Genomic DNA, 25,538 nt, shown 5'->3' with positions numbered 1-25,538 from the left:
CTCCGGTGCATAGCGCGGAGGGTTGGCGTATGGGCGTTCGAGGAGCTGCGATTGCGAGAGACTGGGCTCATGATTTGGCTATGGGCTCGATGGCGGAGAGACAGCAGTACTTTGTTCTGCTCTTTAGTGCTCTCATCCGGTACAGATCACGCTGACGAAGAGCATTGTCACGAAAGGGCTCGTCAGTTCCTATGTCTCATCGCCAACTGCATGTCCTTCTGACGGGAAGGAAATGCAGAAGCTCCTGATTCAGATTCATATTCAGAAAGTGTGTAATCGTACATCATTCCCTCGCCGTCCCAGTCATCCACTCCTCCCCCGTCCCAATTCCCCTATCCTCGTCATCAGTTCCGCAAAGACATGTAAAACTTGAAAAACCTCGCCAAAGCCCCCCGTTCCTCATCCAGCAGCTCCGCATCAGCCCTCAACCCCAAAGGCGCCGACGCGGTCGGCTCATGCATCGAATGGCTCAGCATATGCTGCAAATCCGACCCGTGATTCTCCACCAACGTCACCGCACACCCCTCGCAGAGCGCCAAGCCACAAGGCTCCCTTTTATTCCGACACCTGTACTGGGCCAGGTGGCCGCAGAGGTTGCAGTACGCTTTGATGTCCTTGGGTTCGATCCCCTCGAAGATGTCGTCCATGGCGTCGTCGAGTTCCTCGTCCGTGTAGTCTGTTCCCGGGATGGGCCGCATGCGGTGGTGGTCGCAGAAGAGGATGTTCAGGCGGTCGGTGGTGCACTGTGCGCAGAGGCGGGTGCTTTCGCGTCCGAGGGCTTTGTGGCCGTTGCGGGTTTCGGTGTAGGGCTCGTTGTTTTGGTAGTCGATTATTTCGACGTTTGGCTTGTGGCCGAGGCCGTGGAAGGCTGTAAGAGGCGCTGTGCAGAAGGAGCAGGGTTTGGAGGGGTTGGTGGAGGTGGTGTTGCCGTTGCCGTCTCTCTCTGGAGACTTGTCACAGTTGAAGTGGATGGGATGGCAGAAGCTGGTCGCTATCTTTCGGAAGATTGGGCGGCCTCGTGGGTGCTGAGGAACGCGGGGAGGTGCTGAGATCGGGGGCTGTGGTGGTCGGGGGTGTTGGGGTGGTCGGGGATATGTCGAGTTGACTCCTGATGATGTCGAAGGAGTTTCGATGCCTTGCTCCCTCTTCCTCGCTGCCGCGATTGCATGTGGGTTGCAGGTGTTTGGCATCCTGAGGGTCGTGGGAAGCTCTGCGGCCGAATCCCTTCTGTCGCCTTTGACAGTCTCTTCTTTCTTCTCCTCGGCCTTGCTGTCCTGGCTTTCTGTCGTAGGTGTATCCGTCTCAGCATTGGCGGGATCACTTTCCTGTTCCGTAACCCTCTTTCGTTTCTTACTCTTGGTCGGTTGTGGCGGTGGACCTTTGCCAATCGTGCAGGGGTTACCATTCTGCTTGCATGCCTCGCAAGGAGTACCGTCATCGTCAGACCCATAGCTGCATGAAGTGCCCGCCTGTGAGCACTCCCAGCACTCCTCGTTTGCTCGAAACTTCCCTTTCTTCTTTGTTGGCAATGGATCCTTCTCCCAATCCCGATCCAGTCTGATCCGCTGCTTTGTGAACTGTGTCACGGGACCAGCAATGCACGGCTGTGAGACTGACTCGCACTGAGAGCAGGTAGCACCATGGTTTCTGGTGTAGGTGTATGAGCAAGGGACCTTGCGCCGCTTGCATAGCTCGCACTGACGCTTTCGGACCGGCGGTGCAATCAGCTCGCAGTCACAGTCGTCTTCTTCGCACGTGAGGCAGGGCCAGTAACGTTCGTCAACGAGGAGAGAGCATTGCGACTGGCCATCTCCAGCCAAGGCCGCACATCCCCAGCAACCACGAGCAAAAGGCTTCGCAGTGAGGTCGATCTCAGTGGTCGGGCTACTGATTTCCTCGTCTTGAGCACGTGTGCGCAACTTGTACCCTTCTTGATCGGCAACATCCAATTCTTGGATTTGAGAGATGATCTCGTTGAAGCTTTTCTTTGCTTCTTCGCTTGTGAATGTCACGGACACGTCCAACTTCGGCTTCTCGATGGGAATCCTTTCCCGGGTCTGATCGCCAGGAGCTCTGGTCCTCTGCTGTGGCCTGGGGCGGAACCGTCTCTTCATTCGCTCCTCAGCAGGATCATAGTTCCCAGTGTCGTCGTTGTCGAGCCACGTCGTGGGTTGAAGTCCTCTCCTCGGAGGTCGAAGCTCACGCTTGGTGTAGTTCTGGAGATCATCCACAATAGGGGTTGAATCTTCTGAAGGATCCCGTGGTGTAGACAATTCGACGTCGACGAAGCCTTCATCAGATGGCTCGCACTGAAGGCTGTCGTCATGCGCGGCCGGGTCGTCCATGACTACTGCTGGGAAAGGTCAGTGTCGGTCAAGAGGGTAAGAATGCCTTGTGGAGATGGGCAGGAATGGAGTCGAGAGAGAACAAGAGAGAAGATGGAAGTATAAGTACTTGTCAAGTGAAGAAAGCGTCTGAGCTCAGACCCCGTGCTTGTGAGGCAAGCCTTACCCGGCCTTCATGTGAAGAGGGTGTAAGTGAGGTGAATGTTGTGCTGCCGGGGATACTGGCAGGCGCAGCAGGTCAAGCAGATCTCCTTTGGCGATAAAGTCTTCGTCCTTGTGTCATGGGCTTCCGCTCTCTCCTCGATTGTGTTTCGAAGAAGGTCAAAGGCTGAGGATTGTGCATCGGTTCAACGACGTCTTGTCCCGCAAGGAGTGGGCAGTCTGGCTCGTGAAGATTGGCCTGGTCCAACTCATGTGCAAATGAATAGTATGCCCGCGAGGATGGCTTTGGCCAGGCGATTGGAGCGGTGTGAGGCTCCTGTGATAAAATCTCGTCTTATCTTGAGATTGTTGGAACGTGTCGAGTTCCAATGGCCAGATGAGGAGCGTATTGGTATCGAACAACATGTGAGGTGACGTTGGTATCATCGCGTAGTGCTTCATTCTTTGCATTATGGACATCAGAAAAATTACTCGCAATAGATCTTATGGAAAACAGCATGTCGCATTGGCTTGGGAGAAGATATTGTATTGGGTGGGATGCAGGGTCTGCCAAGGCCTGACGTCTGTTTGGGTTTCTGGCTGAGGCCATCCCAGGGACCAGGGGAGAAGCTGCCACATTTCCCTTTCCAACAACCCACCACCTTGCATTCCCCCTTTGCGGCCGCTTCTGTTCTTCGTATGCGCGGGCCTTGAATTCGGCGTTGGCTTTTTGCTTCGATCATAATCCCCATCAGCGACCATGGTCCGCCTACGAGAAATCCCTCGCACCGCCGTCTTCGCCTGGTCCCCTGGAGCCGGTGCTCCTCTGGTTGTGACAGGCACACGAGCCGGCGCGGTCAACGATGACTTCTCCAGCGAAACGAAGCTTGAGTTGTGGGACTTGGGACTGGACAAGCTGGACCACGAGAGCGACCTGAAGCCAGCTGGCAACCCCATAACCACCGACTCAGGGTTCAACGATATTGCCTGGAGCGAGCCCAGCGACGACCATCCCCTAGGTGTCATTGCAGGAGCGTTTGAAAATGGATCGATTGATCTCTGGGACGCTCAAAAGCTGCGCAATGGCTCCTCGGACGCTTTCATTTCGCGAACGACCAAGCACAGTGGCAGCGCAAAGGCATTGCAGTGGAACCCGTACAGGCACAACCTCTTAGCCTCAGTGGGTTCAAAAGGCGAGATCTTCATCTACGACCTCAACAACATGGCCAACCCATTCAGGCTGGGTGCCTCGGTAGCAAGAGCGGACGACATTGAGTGTTTGGATTGGAACAAGCAAGAGAAGACGGCACATATCTTGGCTACGGGCAGCAGCGGTGGCTTTGTGACTGTGTGGGACGTGAAGCAGAAGAAGGACATCTTGACATTGAACAATCAAGGCCGTAAAGCTGTCAGTGCTGTGGCCTGGGATCCAGAAGAGAGCACGAAGCTGGCAACTGCGACGCCCAACGATCAAGATCCGCTGGTCTTTTTGTGGAGCCTGAGGAACAGCAGTGCGCCAGAGCGGACACTGAAGGGCCACGAGCTGGGCGTGCTAGGGCTGGCATGGTGTGTGCAGGATCCTGACCTGCTTTTGTCTTGCGGGAAAGACAATCGCACCATTTGCTGGAACCCGAAGACAGGAGAGCGATACAGTGATTTCGCGGCCGGCTCAAACTGGGCATTCCAGACAAGGTGGAACCCGCATAATCCAAATCTCATTGCAAGCGCATCATTCGACGGCAAGATTCTGATTACTTCCATCCAAAGCACCAATGCCAAAGCTGAGGAGCAGACCGCTGCAAATCAGGCACTAGATAGCGAAGACTTCTTCGCGAAGGCGCAGACCCAACCCCAAGGTATCTCGTTCAGCATTCCAAAGACTCCCAAGTGGGCGGCTAGGCCAGCAAGTGTTTCCTTCGGGTTCGGCGGCAAGCTCATTCGCGTGACTTCGGATGCCACGCGAAAGAGCAAGGTCTCAATTGAGACTTTCTCGGCAGATAATTCAATCGGAGATTCTACTGTCAAGTTTGAGGAGAAGCTTGGCAGTGGTGACTTGACAGGCATTTGCGAAAGCAAGATTCAGAGCGCAAAGAGCGACGAGGAGAAGGCTGACTGGCAGGTCATCGAGACGTTGAATGCGGGCAAGTCAAGAAAGAAGCTCAGGCAATTTCTCGGCTTTGACGATGATTCTGATGTCGATCTGGCCAAGGAAACGGAGAAGCTAGGAATCAACGGTGACGCCGCAGCCGACAGCAAGGTCAATGGCGATAAACACGACTTATTCGGCGGCGGAGACGATGGCGACGGCGACAACTTCCTTGCTGATCTCGCGGCAACGAAGGGCGCCAAGACAAACAACCCCTTCAGCATCTACACCGGCTCAGAGTCCGAGGCAGACAAGGGCATCACGCAGGCGTTGATGCTTGGCGAATTTGAGAAAGCACTCGAAATTTGTCTCAAAGAAAACAGAATGTCAGACGCCTTCATGATTGCAGTGTGCGGCGGCCAGAAGTGCATCGACAAAGCACAGAGCGCGTATCTCAAAAAGAAGGCGGATGGTCCGAACTACTTGCGCTTGCTCGCGAGCATAGTTGGCAACAACCTGTGGGACTTCGTCTATAATGCAGACTTGAGCAACTGGAAGGAGGTCATGGCCACGCTTTGCACCTACGCGGATGAGAAGGAGTTTCCAGATCTTTGCGAAGCTCTTGGCGACCGTCTCGAGGAAGCATACCAGGCAGGAGACGGCGCGAAGACGCTGCGCCGAGATGCATCGTTCTGTTACCTGGCTGGCGCCAAGCTGGAGAAGGTGGTCAACAACTGGGTCGAGGAACTGCAAGAGCACGAGAAGGCGGCTTTGGAGAAGTCGGAGGACGACAACAGCTTCTCTGTACATGCTAAAAGCTTGCAGGAGTTCATCGAGAAAGTTTCGGTCTTCAGAAAGGTCACAAACTTCCGTGACTCAGAGCTGCAGTCTACTGCCGATTGGAAACTCGCACCACTCTACAATCTCTACGCGGAATACGCTGAGATCTTGGCGGCTCATGGTCAACTGAGCATCGCAGAACGATATCTCGATTTGTTGCCGGGCAAGTTTGAAGGCGCAGAGTCCGCGCAACAACGCATCAAGCAGGCCACGAAGAAAGCAGCGGCAGCCTCCCAGGGGAGAAGTGCAACGGCGCAGCGAACAACGGCTAGAGCACAGCCGGCAGTGCAGCCTTTCCTGCCCCAACAGCCTCAGCAGCCCGTGCAACCTCTGATCAACCAGGCAAGGAATCCACCCTCTCTGTATTCTCCAGCCGGTGTCAGCACACCAGCTCCAGCAGCACCCGGGCCACACGCACCAGCTTCGAACACTTATGCGCCAGCAGGATACCAACCACCTCAGCCCTCTGCTCCCTACGGGCAGCCAGCTGGCTATGGCGGATACCAGGCTGCGCAGCAACAAGCACCGCTGCCGCCTCCACCCCGTGCTGGCACTACATCGCCTTCAGCGCCTCCACCGTCAGCCGCGAGAAACATGACCAACTGGAACGACATGCCTGACAACTTCCTCAATCAGCGAGCGCCCAACTCACGGCGTGGCACACCTGGCCCTGCGCCGGTAGCCTCACCATTTCCCAATGCTGTACCGAACCCTATGTCCCCACCGCCAATTGCTGGCCCGCCGCAAGGCTTCCAAAAGCCAACTCCACCTCTGCCGCCTCCACCAAAGGCTGGCGAGGCACCACCTAGAGTCATGTCGCCCGCTACTGCGCCGCCCCAAGGTATCTCGCGCCCTGCATCATCAGCTGCCAACACTTATGCTCCACCGCCGAGTGCTCAAACTGTTGGTTCGACTTTGCCTGCTCCTTCTGCACCTCCGCCTGTACAGCGTGGGCCTTCACCATATCAGCCGCCTCCATCAACATCCACGGCAGCACCGTCGAACCGGTACGCCCCTGCGGCTGGTTCTCAACCATCACCAGGCCCTGGAGCGATGCCTCCCCAGAGAAACGTCGCGCCAAACCCTTACCAAGCACAGCATCAAAGCCCGTACGCACCGCAACAAGCGCCTCAGCAGGGAGGATACGGTCAGCCGCCGCAATCGCAAGGACCGCCGCCGCGAGCAGGGCCGCCACCAGGAGGACCACCTCGAGCGGCGCCACCGCCTCAGTCGACTGCCGGTCCACCACCTCAAGGACCCCCTATCCGTGGCGGTCCAGCGCCTCCTGTCCAGCAACTGCCCCAGACCGCCGCCGATACTCCCGCGACATCAGCATCACCAGCTCCCCCGCCCAAAGCGAAACACCCTCGAGGCGACAGATCACACATACCGGCAACGGCACAGCCAATTGTCGATCTCCTCACCCCCGAAGTGGCACGCATCAAGACCGTCGCCCCGCAAGCGTTCAAACCCCAAGTCGACGACATGGACAAGCGGATCAACATCCTCTTCGACCACCTCAACAATGAGGATCTTCTGCAGCCGGACACCGTCCAGCAAATGGTGCAGATCTCGCAGTTCGTGGCGGAGAAGCAGTGGGATCAGGCGCAGGCGCTCTTCACCGAGATGCAGTCGGCTAAGCTTGACACTGAAGGGACGCATTGGATGGTAAGTTTGATGCTGGTTTGATGGACTAATTGCTAGATGGTGGTACTAACTTCGTCATAGGTCGGCGTTAAGCGCCTCATTAATATTGGTCGGGCTACTAAAGCGTAGGTGTAGTCTATTCTACTACTGCGACTATAGTCCGGGTCCAACCAAGTATTGCGCGGCGGGCAGTACGAGACGAGCATCAGGGGTAAAATCACGAATAGACGGCTGGTCACTCGACTAGTATGGGGAAGAAGGGCGAGAAGCGTGGTACTGATGTCGTCCGTCACGACTAGCAATTAGTAGAACCGTTGTTTGTTAAGCCAAAGAATAAAAGTCAAGATCCCTCCGAGATGATGTGGCGTCTTCGCCCACGTGTGCCAGCCACTGCCGCTGTTAAGTTCGATAAATTGTATCGGTTGGTGTCGGGGTGGCTTGCATCCTTCCTCCCTTTTTCCCTTTTGTAGACTTGCTTCTTGTAATTCGCAAATACTTAAGAAAGTATATGCGTGCTTTTGGAAAGTTAGAGGTGGTCGTGTGCTCGGAAGATTGGGGTGATGATGGGGTCGTGATGATCGCTGTCAAGTTGGCGACGATCAAGCATGTCATGAAGGGACCAGGCAAAGACGGACTGTGTTAGTTGTATCGTCTCCTACCTGCCTGATCATCTGAACTTCACTTTGGAATTTGTTGGTGCTTTTATTATAGGCAACCTGCATTGCCAGCAAATTAAACCGACGAGGCAGCTCACGAGCGTCAACCTGCAACATGCATGCGAAATCTGTGGCTGGGGGCGGAGACTGCAGGCAAACTTGGGATGCGAGCAGGAGCCAGAGACGCCGTTTTATCCCACGCAGAAGCTTGTCACCCGCAGAACCTTAATACCAAAGTCGAACAACCTTGTCTGTGTTTCACAGCAGATGTGCGTGGTGTGGTGTGTGGGCGACGTGGCGAGTCATCAGGCGTTGGCAGATTGCCCGTTCAACGGCCCGACGACGACCAGCGACCGATGAGATCCTGAGTTGATCACGCTCTCGCTGGGGGCTTCGTCTTGCAGGTGTGCTTGCAACGCCATGGCGTTTCAAACTTTGCCTTCGTCATCTCCAAGGTGTGCTGGCTGTCGAGCTTTGCCGAACCTCTCTATGATGAACAGACTTGTAATTAGGAGGCAGAACTGATATTGTAGTGGTCCAGCGTTCGTGCGGCGTGTTTGAATAGGCTAGGTTACACACGTTGATGACGCAGCCGAACGGCCGGTTAATTGTTGTCAATTTTGGAGGGGAATTCGCCGGGTGGCTGATGGTGGGTTAAAGGTTTGGTGGGCGTCTCCACAGTCGGCAGGAGCCCTCAAAACAGTCTAGGATGTCCTCGGCTGATGATGAGCACGGTTTTTAGCGGCGATGGTGGATCTCACTCGTGGATTTCGCTTCCTCTTCTCCACTCGGCAACGGCTGTGGGCGCCAGCCAGACCAGCCATGGGTCTTGCGTGCCACCGACCCAGCAGTTGTCAGAGTTGCCAGAGCCTCGCCAGCGCCAGGGGTGAGCGGCGAACGCGGCGGCGATTTCGGCTGGGCACACAGCGTCGCCATCTGCGACAAGCCTTGTCACCTGCTCGTCCCCCGTCGCGTCGCCAGCGGAGCGCACATACGCCACGTTGCACATGATCCATCCGCGCAGCTGGGTATGTGCATGCCAGCGGAAAGAGGCTGCTGGCCTGCTGCTGATGAAGGGTGGAAGGAAGGAGGTGGCCGGTTGCTCTGTGCGCTCGCTGCGGGTGGCCGAACGGCGGATGGGCGTTGCATCATGAAAAAGGGACATTCGCGATGCAGGCGTTGTGGTTGGGTTCCCGGCGCCCGCCTTACGCTGCCTTTGCAGTAGTGCGCTGATGGATCGGGATTTACTTAGCGGCACGGCGCTGATCCATGGAAGGCCAGCTGTGTGTGTACAAGTATGCCGTCCCATCCACCAGCCTCGGTTGCGGGCGTTGGTACGGTGTTTGGTTCCGTGGGAGGCAGAGCATGTGTCCTGTATATCGAAATCCAGATCGCGCCGAATAGATGGCCGTTTCTCCGCAAGAGCATGCAAGGCTGGGGCAACCAAACCGGTGCGAGGGTCCGAAAGTCATCAAGACACGATATCTCCAGTACAAGGCGAGTGAATCTGCGCGCGTGTCCGCGGATAGTGATGCACTGTTGGATACCGGACAGTCTGATATACCTACCTAATAATGAGAGAAGGCGCGAGATATTTGTGGATCTCGGGCCAGTCCGCCGTCGCACAGTCGCGGTTGCAGGCAGGCTCACGGGCTTCACGCTAACGAACAAGGATGTCTGCATCCACTCTCAATCCCACGACTTTATACTAAACCTGAGCCCGCGATTCTGAGAGCAGGAGCGACCTCCAGCACCTGCCAACAGCCTCTTAGGTCGCTCCTGCTGTTTCTGCTTCTTTTCTCGCGACCTGCCTCACACTCTCCCGCGTGTGCGTCGCCCTTTCCCTTTCACGCACACCGCACACCGCACCCGCCTTCCACCTCTATTCTAACTCGCCAGCGCTCTTGCCTCATTTCTCGAAATCGGTTGGATGACGTTCGTCGCTTCCCCCAAATAGGTATGCTCGTTTTCGCTGCGCTGTCACATGGACACAGCCCGATCGCATCAGCTAACGCGTATCTCCTCCCCCACAGTGATCAATTCCACCCTCCACCACCATGGCAGCGCAACAATCACCCTCGGGCCCGCTGCCTCGCCACCATTCTTATGCGGGCCCAGGTCGTCCGCCGCCGACTGCTGGCATGCCCATCCAGCAGCCTCCACCGCCGCCCCAACAAGCCAAGTCCGTGTCGCAATACCTGGCGGCAACAAATGAGTCGGTATGGCTACAGCTGGGCAACCTCTCAGAAGTCATGGGCGAGCTCGACGGCGCGACACAAGCATATGAACGCGCCATGAACTTCAACCAATGGTCGGTGCAGGCTATGCTCGCCATATCTTGCATCCTGCGCTCCAAAGACCAATTCACATCCGCTGTCGAGTATCTGCGACAGATTCTCAAGGTCGAGCCGTCCAATGGCGAGGTGTGGAGTAGTTTAGGACACTGCTACCTGATGATGGACGACCTACAGCAAGCGTACTCTGCATACCAACAAGCATTGTACCACCTGCCAGACCCCAAGGAGCCCAAGCTCTGGTATGGCATAGGCATTCTCTATGACCGCTACGGATCGTTGGAGCACGCCGAAGAAGCGTTTTCGCAGGTCATGCGGATGGAGCCCAACTTCGAAAAGGCCAACGAGATCTACTTCCGTCTTGGTATCATATACAAGCAGCAGCAGAAGTTTGCGCAGAGTCTTGAGGTATGTCCACCTTCGCTTCCAAGTTGAGGTATAAACGCGCTGACAATTTGCAAAGTGCTTCCGTTACATCGTCAATGATCCGCCACGTCCACTGAGCGAAGAAGACATCTGGTTCCAGATTGGCCACGTGCATGAGCAACAAAAAGACGTTAGTGCCGTCCGACGCTGTGTGACATGTTCTCCGAGCTGACGTTGTAGCAGTACGACTCTGCAAAGGCCGCCTATACTCGCGTCCTTGAGCGTGACCCGACGCACGCCAAAGTCTTGCAACAGCTGGGCTGGCTCCATCATCAGCAGAGCACAAGCTTCAGCAGCCAAGAACAGGCCATCGAATATCTGGAAAAGTCTGTCAATTCTGGTGAGTAGCCTGTGCAACAAGCTCCGTTTCACTCGTGTCTAATGCATGTCAGACCAAACCGACGCACAAAGCTGGTACTTGCTTGGTAGATGCTACATGTCACAGCAAAAGTACCCGAAAGCATATGAAGCCTACCAACAAGCTGTCTATCGTGACGGCCGCAACCCAACCTTCTGGTGCTCCATTGGTGTCCTGTACTACCAGATCAACCAGTATCGAGACGCTCTCGATGCATACTCTCGCGCCATTCGTCTGAACCCCAACATATCTGAGGTTTGGTATGATCTTGGTACCCTGGTAAGTTTGCTCTTCGTCCCAGTAATGCGACATAATCACTAATGTATTATCACAGTACGAGTCGTGCAACAATCAGACTAGCGACGCTCTCGATGCATACACCAGAGCGGCTGACTTGGATCCTACCAACCAGCACATCAAAGCTCGACTCGCTTTGCTCAAGGGCCAGCCGACGAACGGTCTGCCCAACCAAGGGGGTGCACCTCTACCCCAAGATGTCCACCCACAAGCATATCAGCCTGGTGCCCTTGGAGGAGGCCCACCCGGCCCTCAATGGGGTGCACATTCGCAGAACCCGCCCCCACCAGGCCCAGCGCCTCCACCGCTTGCTGCTGGAGGCAACTGGGGTGGCAACCGACTCGCCGATCTCCAAAACCCACAGATGCAGCCACAGCCGATGAATCCATATGACCAGAGAGATCGCCCACCCCAGCAGCAACAACAGGCGCCACCTCAGCAACAGCAGCAGCCTGCACAGCCGCAACCACCACCCCTTCGCCAGCAAAGCCCGCCACCACCTCGCCAGTATCAGGACCAGCCAACGCGCCCACCGCCTCCGCCACACCGAGGTCTCTCGCCATCGCCAAAGGGCCAGCACTCTCTTCCCGCGCAGTATCAGCCAGGACCACCGCATCAAGGGCAGCCACCTGCTCCTCAGCATCCGGGCCCCCCTCCGCAACAGCAGGAAACACCTCGTCCTGGTTACACTTCTCAGCCTTCGAATGGACCGCCACCGCCTCCTTCAAACGGCATGTCGACGCCGTCGGCTCAAAACGCTTTGCCACCGTATGCTCGTCAGCCAGAAGCCCAGCCTGAGATTCGTCCATTGGTAGGCAATCCAGCTCCCTCGCCCAGCGCTGGACAGTACCCCAGAACGCCTTATGAGCACCATCCCAAACCTGGAGCACCCAGTATTGCCAGTGGTGCACCAGCCCCGACTTCTGCTCAGCAAGCTGCCGATGCCGCTGCGCGTGAGAGGGAAGACAGACCACCAAGCACTGCTCCCAAGAGGCTCCGCGAGTGGGATGACGATCCGAATCTGAATGCATCCAAGAAGCCCACAACTGAGGAGGGTCGGTCGAGACTGGATGAGATCAAGATGCAGCGACCTTCGCCGCCAGAGAAGATTGGCACTCCTCCACATCACAGCCCATCGGAGCTCAGGCGGCCTGACGAGCAGCAGCGACCTACGTCCGCGTATCACCCATCTGAAGCTGCGCACCATCCACCGTCTCTCCCATCGATGCAATCAATCACGCAGCAATCGCCTCGAATGTCGACACCGCCACAAGAAGAGCAACGCGCACCTCCGCCTCCTCCACAGCCAGCTCCAGTCTATGAACCTGCAGCTCGAAAGATGGAGATGGACGAGAACTATGACGACAGCGGCGATGAGGAGAAGCGGTCGGCCACAAAGCAAGAAAGCCAACGAAACAGCCCAAAGGCTCCGAACGGCGCGCCAACAACGGCACCAGCTGCCGGACCCATCGAGCAGCAGGCATAGGATGCGTTCATGTTATGATCCCGTTATGATGATGAGAAAATGCTTTGACGCGGCGGGCCACAAAACGCAGACAGACCCGATTCGAGTTGCTGGTGTCATTGCTGTTGGGCTTTGAGCGTTTGTGTAATTCATATGTTGTTATCTGATAGAAAATGAATATCTTGAACAGACATAGAAATCTCATCAACATCCGTTCCACCTTGCGGCTTAATTTTGGAGGTGTCTGACTTCTCGACGTGGTCGTGACCAGGTCCGCGCCCGCGTCCGCGCCAGACAAGCTGCTTCACCAATCCTTTGATATCCATGAAGGACACTCATACGAGACATCACAGTCCACGCAACCAGATCAGACCGACCGACCCAGGCCGCCAATCCGACGGTTTTTTCAGGGCTGGTTTATAGGTGCTTCTTCTTTCTCACGTATTCCAAATGCCCTCTGCAAGAGCTCCGCGCTCTCCACCTTGCAGTTTAGGTTTTGGTACCTGCGGCCCATCATGACGTTTGCGTCATTGTCTGGACATAACAAAGGTACAGTAGGCCAGTATACATATAGCTGGTCTGCCAAACACATCTATCTGTTTTCCCTTGGATCTGACTCTTTCGGACTATTCGATTGTTTGTATCCTTCGAACGACCCAAGTCATCTTTCATCATGGCACCGAGTGGATTGGCGATTCTTTTGGGAGCTGGTCCTGCGACTGGGGCTGGTATGTGTTGATTATTTCGAGTCGTTGTGTGAGAAGAGGCATTGAAGCTGATGTTGAGAGTTCTGTAGGCATTGCGCGTATCCTCTCACATCCGAACCACGGCAACATGGCCGTTGCTCTTCTCGGTTCGTCAACATCAAGACCTCCCAAAAGCAAACCCACCATCCACCCATCCATCTAACTCACCACCCAACCAGCCCGCCGCCCCGACTCCCTCGCCGACCTAATCAAATCCCTACATTCCCAAACCCCCTCCCTCGTCCTCGAAGCCTTCCCCACCGACACCTCCCCCACTTCCCTCCGCAAGGCCTTCGCGGACATCAAAGCCCACCAATCCTTCCGGGATTTGAAGCTCAAAGTCGCCATCTTCTCGATTAAGAATTCCTCGAAGAAACCTTTCATGGAGGAGTCGTTTGAGGAGTTTGTGCAGCCGCTCGAGACGTATGTGGGCGGGGCGATGGTTTTCGCGCAGGAGAGTTTGAGGAGGTGGTTTGAGGAGAATGGGGAGGGGGGGTTGGTGGAGGGGGGTGGGAAGAAGGGGACTTTGGTGAGTTTTTGTTTCTGTTGAGTCTGAGGGGGAGAGGAAAGGGGTGCTGACGTGCTTTGGTGGTGGTGATAGATCTTCACTGGGACTTTGTAAGTGATGATCACGTCCATATCCTCCATCGTTGCCCAAGGGATAGAAGATCTAACAGCAACTTCACAGAGGCGCCCTCCGCTGCAACGCCGAATTCGCCAGCTACGGCTCCTCACGTAGCAGCGTCCGGCAACTCGCCCAAGCCCTCGCGCGCGAGATGTCTCCCAAGGGCGTGCACGTCGTGGTATGTCCTACAGGCTCTTTTCTCCCCATCCATACCCTCCATCTCTCCCCCTCTTCTAACCCAAGACGCTTCTTAGCACACCATCGCCAACGGCCGCATCGTCGACGCAGATAACGACGACACCCGCACTGGGAAACACATGTCGGCCGACGCGGTGGGCAAGACGTATCTGTGGTTGGCGCAGCAGGAGCCGGCGTTGTGGACGCACGAGTTGGATTTGAGGCCGGCGCAGGAGAAGTTTTGATCGACGGAGGGTCTGGTCGTGAACGGTCTATATTGTGGCCGGACGTGGGAAATGCAATAACATCTGGAGGCTGAGAGGAAGGTAAGTACGTACTGTTGCGCGTGGTGAGGAGATTGGTACATCCAGGGGTTGGGGAGAGAGGAACCGTAGCTACACCGAGAGCTTTTTACGCAATGTTGTCTCAGTCCGATACCTCGATGTCTTCAAGTCTTCATCTCTCGAGACTCTGTCTTCATGTCCTCCTTGCAGCTCTGCATCGGGACTATATGCCGGCATGAACTTCTGACTCCTGGTCCGTGAAGAGGAAAGAAAAGGGGTGAGATTTCAAGGCACCACTGGAGGTTTTGACACGTTGGAAAGGCTCTCACGCTTTGAAAACCCCTAACAGTCGGCAGACTACTCTAACCAAGCCGCTCATCTAGTGTTTCCTTCCTTCAGTCATACAGCCTTTCGCTTCCCTTACTCTCCCAACCACCCTCCACCGTCTCACTACTACCTCTTATCCCCTTCGCGAACCGTCAAATAGCGGCTCCATCAAGCAGCACTCTTGCTCCTGCCAGGGTTGCGTCCGGACGCCTACTCAGCCCTTGTCAGCATCGATCACGACATTTGCTCCACTGCACGAAGACAACACTCACGATGCAAGAGCCGCAAGCAGCGCCATTCTGCCACACCCAGTTGGCACATCCCAGATTCCGATGGATGCAGGCGAATCGGACCTATGCGTCACGATGTGTCAGTATCAACGAGAGATCCCAAGGGAGATTTCTGTCTTCCTTCCAGGCGTACATATCCTTGAGGCTGCGACATGGCGATCGATAGTCCCTTGAGCGAGATCTAATAATCTCTTGTTGACAAGCCGACGAAGGGGGTGAAGGGAGAGACGATCGATGGACAGGACAGGACAAGGAATGGCATATTCTTATACTTGCTCATTCCGACGACTTCTACATCGTAGACGCTCGTCTCCGTAGCTGCTGAGCCTGTGCCATGCTGAGATACATCACGAGTGCGCGCAGCCAATTTCGTCGCTATCCGCGCCTGGCGATGCCCGTTTCGAGCAATGCCAATAGCCGTGGGTTAGGTACCTTGTCATGGTACGCCGCACAATCGGGAGATGAAGAGGTGGAGACGTTTCGGGGGCATTGGTGATATCGCCACCGTGAAGAGATGGGACTTCACACGGTGATGTTGAGCGGTTGGGTGTTGAACGGTTTGACATGGCGACTGTCTCTGGACATGAAGGTGAGAATTTTTGTCTGTGTTCTTGCCATGATCATACAATGCACGCTCTGAGAAGGAGGCATAGAGTCTGTCATCCATGGTAAAGTCGTCTGTGTAGCCGCAACGAGGCAACGCATGTTTGCTGCATGTCGCCGCCGGCCTTTCCTACCGACGAACACATGTCAGGGCGGTCCTACCTGCGCGGCTGTCGGGAATGGCGTTGCAAGACGTGAGAGTGAACTCGTGCCCATGCTGTGCCGTCGGGTAGCGGCCTCTCGGCAGGACAGAGGCTGCCTCTTTGAGATGCCTGGTGGCCAAGCCTTCCTATTCAGGTACTCTCTGAATCCAGCCAGTCGCGTGCGTATTGTGTTGAGACATGTGAAGAACTGGCTCTGCACCACATGGACTCGTACATTCGGTCTCGGACCTAGGCGTGGGGTACGTACGTTGCGCAATTGAACCAAGCTTCGCTTGACGACGTGTGGAGTGGAGTGACCGATTCGTAATTCAGCCTTCGATGTTTGAGAAGAGGAGTTGTACTGCTCGAGAGTTTGGGTGGCCTGTTCGTCCAGACGTGACTGGAACCATGAGCCATAGCAGAATAGGCGCAATAAAGATCAGAATCGAGGTTGGCAGTCAAACTTGATCTTGTCAAGAAGTGGCATCAACCTCAAATCCAGTATTTCAGTCCGGGATATCGTGAGGGGATGAACTTGGCGAAGTAAGAGGTTCGATGTCGGATTGACTTTCAATCCCAGCAACATTCACCTACCATTCGACGATAATGCCCTCATCCCTCACCATCGACAGGCCTTGCATTGATGACCCGACGTACTTCAACGTCAACATACTTCGATCACATCGTAGACTTCTTCCACGTTGTCGACCCATGCTTGACATGGTCAGAGTTCGACCAACACAACGTGTTGTGCGCATGGAAGCCCACGTGAAGGAAGGATGTAGTCCGTTAGAGTTTCGATTAGGCTTTGCGCTTACAGACGGTTGTCAACGGCCGGCGCAACAGCTCGCAGCCCATTCCTTTCGACAGCGCTGTCCGTCATTCAGCTCTCCAAGCACGTGATCTTATCAGTGAATGACGGACGCCAGGATGTGGTGGTGGCCTTAATATCTACGAGCCCGCAGACTGGAGCAAATACGAAGGAGCGGTGGAGGCCAATGTCGTTTGGAGTATTTGTCGTCGTGGTGGTGTAGAGCGTTCTGTCGCCTGAGGCGAAGTGCAGACGGCTTTACCACCCCGGCTGGCATGGCGAACTCTACTAGAGCTTGATTGCTGCGGGGTATGGAGGGTCCGTTTCGGTGCATCCTGGCCATCATCATGTCAAGCAGTGCATACGCTTCTATTTATGCTTTCGCATTGGTCATCGCGAGAGTTGCGGCTCCTCTGATGGGAGGTGCGGGCCTTGTGATATGTGTGTTTCGACGTCGCCTGGTCTGATAGCAACCACGCTCGCTGCAGCCAGCTCGTCGAGTGGTGGAAGAAGTGAAGGAAGGCGTGGTGTTGGCGCTAGAGGTTCCAGGACGTCGCCTGCGTTAGTAATGGGACAGGCTTCGAGCGATGCTCGAACCGCGGTAGCAAGATAAGGCGCGATCGCACTGGGATTGGACCGATTCTGAGGCCACGGCCATTGGTGCAGCAGGTAGTCTTGATTGGTGGGCCTCGTGGCGCTCACGCATGCGACGGTGCAATCTGCAGCGGCCTGAGCGAGACCCTGCTGTGCTGTGCTGGGCCGGGCGATGGCCAGGAACCGCTCGAGAACCGGTCTCCGTGGGGTGATCACGCTCTTGCATCAGGCACGCCCGCGACGAGAGACAGGCACGCCGCAGCGATACGCCCGGTGGTCGCCAGCAGCACGGTGGGAGGGAGGGCGGCGGACGGGGCAGATGACCGCAGTGGCACTGATGCCGACCAGCCCGTGTGATGCCCGCCATGTCGTGCAGCAGCGACAGCCCCCCGTGGCCTTCTAGAGTCCTTCTTCCACAGCCGTTCGTGCAGGCAGGGCCTGGCGTTACGGCACTGAGCGAATCCTGCATGCGGCCATAGTACCTGCGCTCTCCGCTGGGCCATCCGTCGACCATCCGTCTGTTAGTTCGTGGGCTGGAGGCCGTCGACAGCTCAGAGCACGCACCCGCATCGCCGTCTTCTATTCGCATGCAACGCCCTTTTTGTCTTTGACTACTCCTCCTCCTCTGAAGCCTGCGCCCTCATACCACCTTCCTAACAGAATGCTTACTCTCCACTCGTGAGCAGCCAAGTTGGATCAATAAGCCTCGCCGCCGTCCACCATGACCACGACCGATGGCTCTGCCGCCCCGCCACCGAAGAAGAGGCGACGAAGAACCGCTGCGAGCGGTGCCACCGACGACTGCTTCACCTGCAGAAAGCGAGGCGACGTTGTCTGTGATCGCAAAAGACCGTACTGCACGCAATGCATTGAGATTGGTAGAGAGTGTTCGGGATACAAGACCACCCTGACCTGGGGTGTCGGCGTTGCCAGCCGCGGAAAGCTGCGAGGACTCTCGTGTCCGGTGACTGCCAAGAATAACGGTAACGTTGCTGAGGTTGACAACGGAGAGGATGAAGTCCGTCGAAGAAAGAATTCCGTCAGTAGAGTGGTGAAAGAGGAAGAGCGCAACGATGTGAACATCTCCAGTGCGCCAATCTACAACCACCACCAACAGCCGCAGTTCAGCGGTCCAACATCCGCGCCTAGTCATGCGCCGGCATTCCAGCCAACGCTGCCCACGATCACATCTGGACAGCAAGGGTGGCACGTACCGGGATACCAAGACCACATCCAAGCGCAGCAGCAGCGGAGTGAACGACCTTCCGTGTTGAGACATCACTCTCTGCAGCACATCCATACCTCGTTGGGCCCACAGTACGATGCACATGGTATGCCAACGTCGGGAAGCTCGGTCGGCTCATTTGCAGATGCTGAGTTCCACTCACCACTGGAATACCCGCATACACCCGGCTCGACCACCTATACCGATCCCTTTTCGCAGTCGGCACCGGTTTCGTATACAAGCCAGCCTCTGAGCAGCTCGATCGATTCGTGGGCTGATACCTTGAGCTCGAGCGTCGACTCGCTACACAGTGCAGCTTCGTTCAACGACACCATTTCGTTAGAGCCTCCTAGGACAGATTTCAACAACTTCAACCAGGGCATCGCCAGTCACGATGATATCCTCTTCTCGCCAGGCTACGAAACAGGATACAACCCATTCGACTTTAATGACCACCACCAGCAGGACAACAGTGAACAGGATGATGTCAAGAGCCTGGCCATTTTCGACCCTCGCTTTGGGGGACCGTTCTACCACGTCACGCCTCGATTACAATCGTTGATGGAATATTACGATCGTCATATATGCCCGTATCTGGTTGCTTTTGACGGTGCTGAGAATCCCTATCGAAAGTACATCTTGCAGCTCGCCATGCAGAATGAGGGATTGCAGAACGCTGTAGCTGCTCTGGCTACTAATAATCTACGCATGCGGAAAGCTGAACCTCGAAGGCAGATGGGATTCGTCGAAGAGATCACCGATGCTTTTGACGGGACTTCGAGAAATAGCCAACTCAACGAACCAACACCGGAAGAGACGTGCTACAAGCAAATGTCCATCGATCAGCTGAACATGCAGTTGACGGATCCTCGAGCCGCTCAGGACGATTCAGTCCTAGCAACTCTTCTCATCCTCTGCCTATTCCACGTCTGCGACTCGGGCTTCAGCAAGTTCAAGACCCAGCTGGCTGGCGTCCAGAAACTGCTCTCCCTACGAAGCCCTCACGGACAATCCGACTTCACGCAATGGGTGGAAATGTTTTTCATCTGGTTCGATGTCATGACGAGCGCCGTCAACGACCGAGAAATGCAAATCAAAGGCGAATCCCTCGACATGCTCGACTACTCGGCCAACCTAGGCGCTCTGGAGCAATTCTCCGGCTGCGACGGCCGCCTCTTCAAACTCATCGCTCGCCTCGGCCGTCTCAACCTCCTCGCCCAAGGCCGACCCGTCAAAAGCCAAGGCAAAGCCGTCCCTCGCCCCCCAACAATGCAACCTCCCTTCCAAAACCCTTCACCCCCAACGCGAAAGCCGATGCCCCCTCGCTCCCTCTCACTCGCCGACTACGACAACATCGACGGCAACGGCTGGGGCACCCCCATCATCTCCCCACCCACCTCCGAAGACGACAGCCCAACGTCCTCCCCCCTCAGCACTCCACCCCCAAAAGACTCCCGCACGGAATTCTGGTCCGAATGGACCGACATCCGCACGCGCCTCCAAACCTGGCAAATGGACCACCACCCCTTCAACAACACGCCCCCACCCGGCGCGACCTCGACCACGGCCCCCGAATTCGAAATGGGCCAACGCGACCTCCTGCACATCAACGAATCCTTCCGCTACTCCGCCCTCCTCTACACCGAACGCCTGGGCCACCCGCTCCTCCCCTCCTCGCACCCCAACTTCCAAACGTACGTCACCAAAGCCCTCGCGCACATCACCGCCCTCGAAATCACGTCCTGCGTCAACAAATTCCTCCTCTGGCCCCTCTTCATCACGGGCACCGAGTGCGTCGACGAAGGGCACCGGAATATCATCCGCGCCCGCTGCGTCGAGGTGCAGAAGGAATCGGGGTTTTATAATAATATCTCTGGCTTGGAGGTGCTGGAGAAGGTCTGGCGGGACGTGGGGATGGTGGGGCATGTGCAGGGGATGGAGGCCGCGGAGGTTAAGGCTAGGAGGAGGGATAGTGAGGCGGGCAGGACGGGACGGTATGGGCAGGCGTTTCGGTGGAGGAAGGCGATGGATCGCGTGGATGGGGAGTATGTGGTTGTTTAGGTAGGGTTGATGTTGATGTTTTGGGGAGATGGTATGGCGTGATGGTTGAAATGAGTGATGATGATGATGTTGTATAGCTGAGATGAGTGTGGTACAAAAATGATATGGAAATGGAATGTGTTGATGCCACGGGTTGGCTATGTTGATGACTATTTACTACACCTTTCATCTACCTCCACTCTAGATGGAAGACATTGTCGAAGTTGTCGAGATGCTCGTGGAAATGGCGATGCACCATCGACGATGTGCAGAAGCTATCAATACGAGACCGGGTGCGGTGGCGGGCAATCACGTCGAAGTTAAGATGGTAATGTGAGAAGGAAAAAGGAAAGATCAATGTCAGCAACAGAGCCACCCTCGACTCATATTACATTATGCACGCTGGAAGTTACAATTACAACAGAGCCTACTCAGGCCTGCTCATCATGGCTGAACGCCCATCCATGTCATTGATTCCCATAAAACCCAGAAAGCACTAGTCATGCACGCTGGGGTATATCCATCGCGCCAGTTACGCCTGAGCACCTTCGCTGTGTGTCCCTTTCATGCAAATCATCTCAAACCGTGAAACTCGTAGTGTCAAAGCGAACGTGACCACTCTTGCAAGCGGTAGTATCCCTCGACAAAATCGTCATCTCAGCTTAGATAAACAACAAAGCACCCATGATGGCACCGAGGCCCATGATACTTGGCTGCTGCATGTAGGCGGCGTTGGTCGTCTGAGGAATTGGGGAGCTCTCGGATGGGGCAGTTGGAGAACCCTCGGTTGGCGTGTCGGCGGTTGGTGCCTCGGTCGTGGTGGCGGATGGAACACCGGTGCCAGTCTCGCTGCCGGAAGCGGTGGCGGAAGTAACCGTGTTGAGGGTGGACTCGCTGGCGGTGGTGGGGCCAACGACGTTGCTGGAGACCGACGATGGGCTTGGGACAGGAGCCGGAATGATGGAGGTGGAGCTCTCAGGAGCCGGGGCAGGAGAGGTCTCCGAGCCTGGGACGGTGGTGGTTGCAGTCGTAGCAATGGTGCTCTGAACCACGGTGGTGCTGTCAGAGGCAGGTGAAGTTGGCGAGACCTCGACAGAGGAGGTGGTTGGTGCTGGGTATGGCACCGGAAGAGTAGGAGAGGTGAGACCTGCTGAGTCTGAGGGTAAGCTTTCTGAACCTGACGATGATGACGGGTTCGCGGAGGGATATTGTGACGGCGGTAGGGGAGCGGTTTCGGTGACGGTGTATGTGCTTTGGCCTGGGTAGGTAGCCTCTGCGGATTCAAGGATGCTGAGGGCATTGGTGCTGGCAGGGTATGTGCTGAGGGCTTGTGATAGCACAGCGAGTGCGTTGGATGGGCCTGGGCTGGGCTGATTGCACTCACTGGCCGAGCAGGTGCTTGGGTACTCCGTGACGGTGACTGCGAGTGAAGTCAGTATGGTTTTGATGAAAAGGGGATGAAAGGGGCTGCGTACCGGTCGTATCAGCAGCGGCCATGGCCACGAGAACGGCAATACCGAAAGCGATGATGGAGTGCATCTTGAAGTCGGTGCGGGTGGTTGATGTGTACGTGTCGGTGGGATGAATTAATGCGCGTGGTAGTGGGTGCTGTGGGTGTGGATGGATTGCGATGCAATATGGATTGACTGCCGACACCGATGGATGGATCAAATGCTTTGCACTGTGGTGAAGAGGAAGAAGTCTGGTCGAGGAGTTGAAAGCCTAAAAAGCGAGAGGCGGGCATTGGGCGCACGGACCACCCGGCCACCCGCCTTCCAGGTACAAACAGCGCAGTTGCCTCTGCGATGCGCGTCGCACAGCAGTAGCGCATCTGGCGGCTGCGATTTTCAATTCCTTGTGCAAGGCGCTTTCTTGCACACACCAACGTAGATGCCCGGTTTCTGGCACTCGCGTTTGACATGGTGCAACTTCCCCTCTGGTGCCTGCCTCGCACGGCCGCCACAGGCCAGATGACACGATACTATCTCTTTGATGAGGCTTTTCGCCACTTTGAAGAGCGATTTGATGCACAATCAGCTTATGGGAGTCTTCTCGCGGCGACTCACATGCCATTGAGAAGAGGTGAGGTGCGTGAAAGCAGGAAGGAAGCTCTCGCGCCGCTGCATGTGGCTGGGATCGGCTCGAGCCGCAGCCAATAATGAGCTCGAGCACTGACGCCACGCGTTTCATCTGGCAAGGGTCTGCATGTTTCGACCCAGCATCGAAAGCAAGGATATCAGGTGGGAAATATGTAGTCAATCCTTTCTATACGAACCACTGCATCCCATACACACATGTTGACGCAGCTGCTGGACAGCCTTGATAAAGGTAGTGTCATGTACATGGCCAACCGCCACTCTAAGCAGGAAATGCAATATCACTGCCACGACGCCTCAAACAGCGGTCTTTGTCAATGTCCTACCACAGGAGGCGAATCGCGGATCGCAGGGTGACGGCATACACTCCCTTCCGCTTACCGGTTTGCTGGGCTCTGACCTCCATTCCCTCCATTTCTACCAGCAAGGAAACACTTTAATTACCCTGAGACTATCTCGTGGCGTAGACAGAATTGCCTACGACGGAGCAAACGCTTGATTCCAGGGGGCGATGGCTCGATCGTGCGCCTCATGGTGGGACAGTCGAGAGGAGGCTCTGTGCCGACCACGCTTGACCTTCTGGGTGAGTGCATGGCCGTCGATGTATCACAATTGGAAAGTAGATTACGCGTGCTCAACTGTGCTACCGGGGGAATGCAGTTATGGTTGAGAAGAGGAAGAGAAGGAGTATGGATCAGATGTGATGAAAATTTAGTTTGAATGTCCGCTCCATCCAAGGCCTATGTGGATATCGTAACTCGTTCCGTGATCTGAAGGACATTGTCAGCGATGTTCTTTCAAGTTATGCTTCGTATAAACAAGATGTCGTTGTGTACGTTGATCAGACAGCAGTTGGACAAAATTGAATCCACATAAAAGGTTCAGAACAGGTCTGTGTTATTTTGTGGTATCATCATGAAAGGGATTGGTGAGGAGAAAAGTATAGAAACGTACCATTGTCACAGCTTCATCCACGCAGCAAGCCCGGGGAGTCTCACCAGGTGGCGAACCTTGTCTGTTCGTCAAAACTGCCTTGGTCGTTTGAAGAAGTTGTGTATCTTTTGTTGCTTTTCGTCATGTGCAGTGCGACCGATCCCGCCTCGCTGCCGTTTCAGGCCAACGAGATGGTCCTTCCTGTCGATACCTCGGATGAGTAGACTCCATCCTACGAGGACCTGAGAGCTAGATGTGGAAGGGTCGATACCTGTCAAGTCAGTGGAGCTAGAAGGGTTCTGTTCTGTGGTGCCAGTCTCGGTTGAAGATTCTTCAAGTGGTTTCTCAATACCAGCCTCTGAAGACTTGGCATCTTTCACAACCTCATCAGCATTATCTTGGCTGAGAAACAGCTCCAGATATCCAGTATTACCCCAGCCGCCCAGGTGCTCCAGCACAATACTGCCTCGAGCAGCGGTAATCTCTGGATTGACCGTGACGCTCTTGGACGGCAAACGTTTGAGTATGCGTCTCCACAGATGAGACAACAGCATACCATGAGAGACGACTGCAACAATGTGCTTGCTTGGTGTTGAGACGTGTGCGAGCAGAGGCATAAGATGTCCATCGAGAAAGACATCTGCTCTCTTATTCATCGACTCTTTGCTCTCCACATCAACAAACCCAGGCTCATCCTTATGCTGCTCGTGATGTGCTTCTCTTATCATCTTCTTCGGATCCGAGCGGGCATGAAAGGGCTTGCCTTCATAGTATCCAAAGTCCTGCTCGATCAGCTCCGGCACCTGTGTGATCTCGATGGCGGCAGTAGCATCATCCTCATCAGGCTTCAGCTGAGCTGTCTCGATAGCCTGAGCAGTCTTGAAGGCTCGCGAGAGAGGTGACGCGAAGATGTGCGTGAACTTCACGCCATTCGTAGCGAAATGCTCGCCCAGACGGCGTGCCTGCTCGACGCCATGGATCGTCAAGGCGGAATCGCGGACGCCAGCGTATAGGCCCGCGACATTGTCGACTGTCTCTCCATGGCGGATCAAGTAGAGTTCCATGAAGGCCAAGGCACGGGATGCATTTTGGTGGTGCGTGTTGTGAGAGAAGAATAGCTCGAAGCAAAGCCAGGAAATTTTCCAAAGCGAATGAAAACATGGACCCACTTGACACGTGACCAATATTTGACCACACTTCAACTCACTCACATCGATCAACCTCAAAACAACCGACCAAATAAAATCTTCAAATCATGGCAGAAGCAACCCGCCAACAACAATCCACCCTCTTCATCGGCGGCCTGGACCACCAAGTAACCACCCAAACCCTCCACGACGCCTTCATCCCCTTTGGCGAAATCGTCGACATTTCCCTTCCCAAACCCGAGCTGTACGTTTTGAACCACCTCTCCCCAAGACCCAAAGCCCAAAAACGACACGAAACAACACAACCCCCCCATCACAAGAGCTAACTTTCCGGTCTTGTAGTCCATCCAACAAATCCCCCCACCGCGGCTTCGGCTACATCGAATTCTCCCTCGCCCAAGACGCCCGCGAAGCCCTCGACAACATGGACCAAGCCGAGCTCTACGGCCGCGTGATCAAAGTGAACCAGGCCAAACCCCAAAAGGACGCCGGCGAAGGCTTGGGGTCCCGGACGGCGATTTGGGAGCAGGTACGCCCATCCACCTTTCTTTCCTCCTTCCCCTTCCTCCATCCCCGTGTGGGGTGTAGGGGTCTTCGAATGTTGTTGACAAGGCTTTTTCTGTTTCTGTTTTTAGGAGGGCTACGCGACGAAATACAACGTCAACCAAGGCGATGCGATCGAGGAAGGGGACGGGGACGGAGGCGAGCAGCCGAATGGGAATGATCCGATGCAAGGACTGGAGGGCCCCGATGAAGCTGGGCCGCGGATGCAATGACCTTTCCCAAAAAAAGTTGTCTAGTTAGCAAGGCGTTGAGGGCTTTTTCCCCTCCCTAGATCTGTAACAGTTCGATCGATCTCGAGAAGGGAGTTTTTCTTTTACACATCATCCTACACACAAGCCGCAAACCAATTTACATTGTTCATCTCCATGAGAGAGTGG

At 55.5% G+C, this 25,538-nt stretch overlaps 8 protein-coding genes across 8 annotated transcripts; 5 read left to right on the top strand and 3 right to left on the bottom strand.

Moving 5' to 3' along the window:
* Positions 1–344: 344 nt before the first annotated feature.
* Positions 345–2,345, bottom strand: M409DRAFT_49403 (uncharacterized protein; the record flags this gene model as incomplete). Its single annotated transcript, XM_033811233.1, has 1 exon — positions 345–2,345. The coding sequence occupies one exon, from the start codon at positions 2,343–2,345 to the stop codon at positions 345–347; it is 2,001 nt and encodes a 666-aa protein (XP_033673779.1).
* Positions 2,346–3,246: 901 nt separating this feature from the next.
* M409DRAFT_62549 (uncharacterized protein) lies at positions 3,247–7,188 on the top strand (the record flags this gene model as incomplete). The annotated part of the gene is made up of 2 exons (XM_033815223.1): positions 3,247–7,080; positions 7,141–7,188. The coding sequence occupies 2 exons, from the start codon at positions 3,247–3,249 to the stop codon at positions 7,186–7,188; spliced, it is 3,882 nt and encodes a 1,293-aa protein (XP_033673778.1).
* A 2,584-nt stretch (positions 7,189–9,772) lies between these two features.
* Positions 9,773–12,576, top strand: M409DRAFT_62548 (uncharacterized protein; the record flags this gene model as incomplete). Its single annotated transcript, XM_033815222.1, has 5 exons — positions 9,773–10,417; positions 10,473–10,565; positions 10,619–10,775; positions 10,828–11,072; positions 11,128–12,576. The coding sequence occupies 5 exons, from the start codon at positions 9,773–9,775 to the stop codon at positions 12,574–12,576; spliced, it is 2,589 nt and encodes an 862-aa protein (XP_033673777.1).
* A 652-nt stretch (positions 12,577–13,228) lies between these two features.
* On the top strand, positions 13,229–14,348 carry M409DRAFT_49400 (uncharacterized protein; the record flags this gene model as incomplete). The annotated part of the gene is made up of 6 exons (XM_033811232.1): positions 13,229–13,283; positions 13,352–13,408; positions 13,481–13,830; positions 13,903–13,919; positions 13,990–14,104; positions 14,181–14,348. 6 exons carry the CDS (start codon positions 13,229–13,231, stop codon positions 14,346–14,348), a joined length of 762 nt encoding a protein of 253 aa, XP_033673776.1.
* A 3,528-nt stretch (positions 14,349–17,876) lies between these two features.
* Positions 17,877–20,441, top strand: M409DRAFT_62546 (uncharacterized protein; the record flags this gene model as incomplete). Its single annotated transcript, XM_033815221.1, has 1 exon — positions 17,877–20,441. One exon carries the CDS (start codon positions 17,877–17,879, stop codon positions 20,439–20,441), a length of 2,565 nt encoding a protein of 854 aa, XP_033673775.1.
* A 641-nt stretch (positions 20,442–21,082) lies between these two features.
* M409DRAFT_16839 (uncharacterized protein) lies at positions 21,083–21,959 on the bottom strand (the record flags this gene model as incomplete). The annotated part of the gene is made up of 2 exons (XM_033803793.1): positions 21,083–21,840; positions 21,896–21,959. The coding sequence occupies 2 exons, from the start codon at positions 21,957–21,959 to the stop codon at positions 21,083–21,085; spliced, it is 822 nt and encodes a 273-aa protein (XP_033673774.1).
* A 1,579-nt stretch (positions 21,960–23,538) lies between these two features.
* M409DRAFT_62545 (uncharacterized protein) lies at positions 23,539–24,513 on the bottom strand (the record flags this gene model as incomplete). Its single annotated transcript, XM_033815220.1, has 1 exon — positions 23,539–24,513. The coding sequence occupies one exon, from the start codon at positions 24,511–24,513 to the stop codon at positions 23,539–23,541; it is 975 nt and encodes a 324-aa protein (XP_033673773.1).
* A 191-nt stretch (positions 24,514–24,704) lies between these two features.
* On the top strand, positions 24,705–25,373 carry M409DRAFT_16837 (uncharacterized protein; the record flags this gene model as incomplete). The annotated part of the gene is made up of 3 exons (XM_033803792.1): positions 24,705–24,841; positions 24,940–25,126; positions 25,233–25,373. The coding sequence occupies 3 exons, from the start codon at positions 24,705–24,707 to the stop codon at positions 25,371–25,373; spliced, it is 465 nt and encodes a 154-aa protein (XP_033673772.1).
* Between the last annotated feature and the right edge of the window lie 165 nt (positions 25,374–25,538).

This window comes from Zasmidium cellare (genome assembly GCF_010093935.1).
Source record: "Zasmidium cellare ATCC 36951 unplaced genomic scaffold M409scaffold_2, whole genome shotgun sequence".
Lineage (NCBI taxonomy): Eukaryota > Fungi > Ascomycota > Dothideomycetes > Mycosphaerellales > Mycosphaerellaceae > Zasmidium > Zasmidium cellare.
The sequence above is the reverse complement of the archived record's forward strand: the minus strand, read 5'-3'. Positions and strand labels throughout refer to the sequence as shown.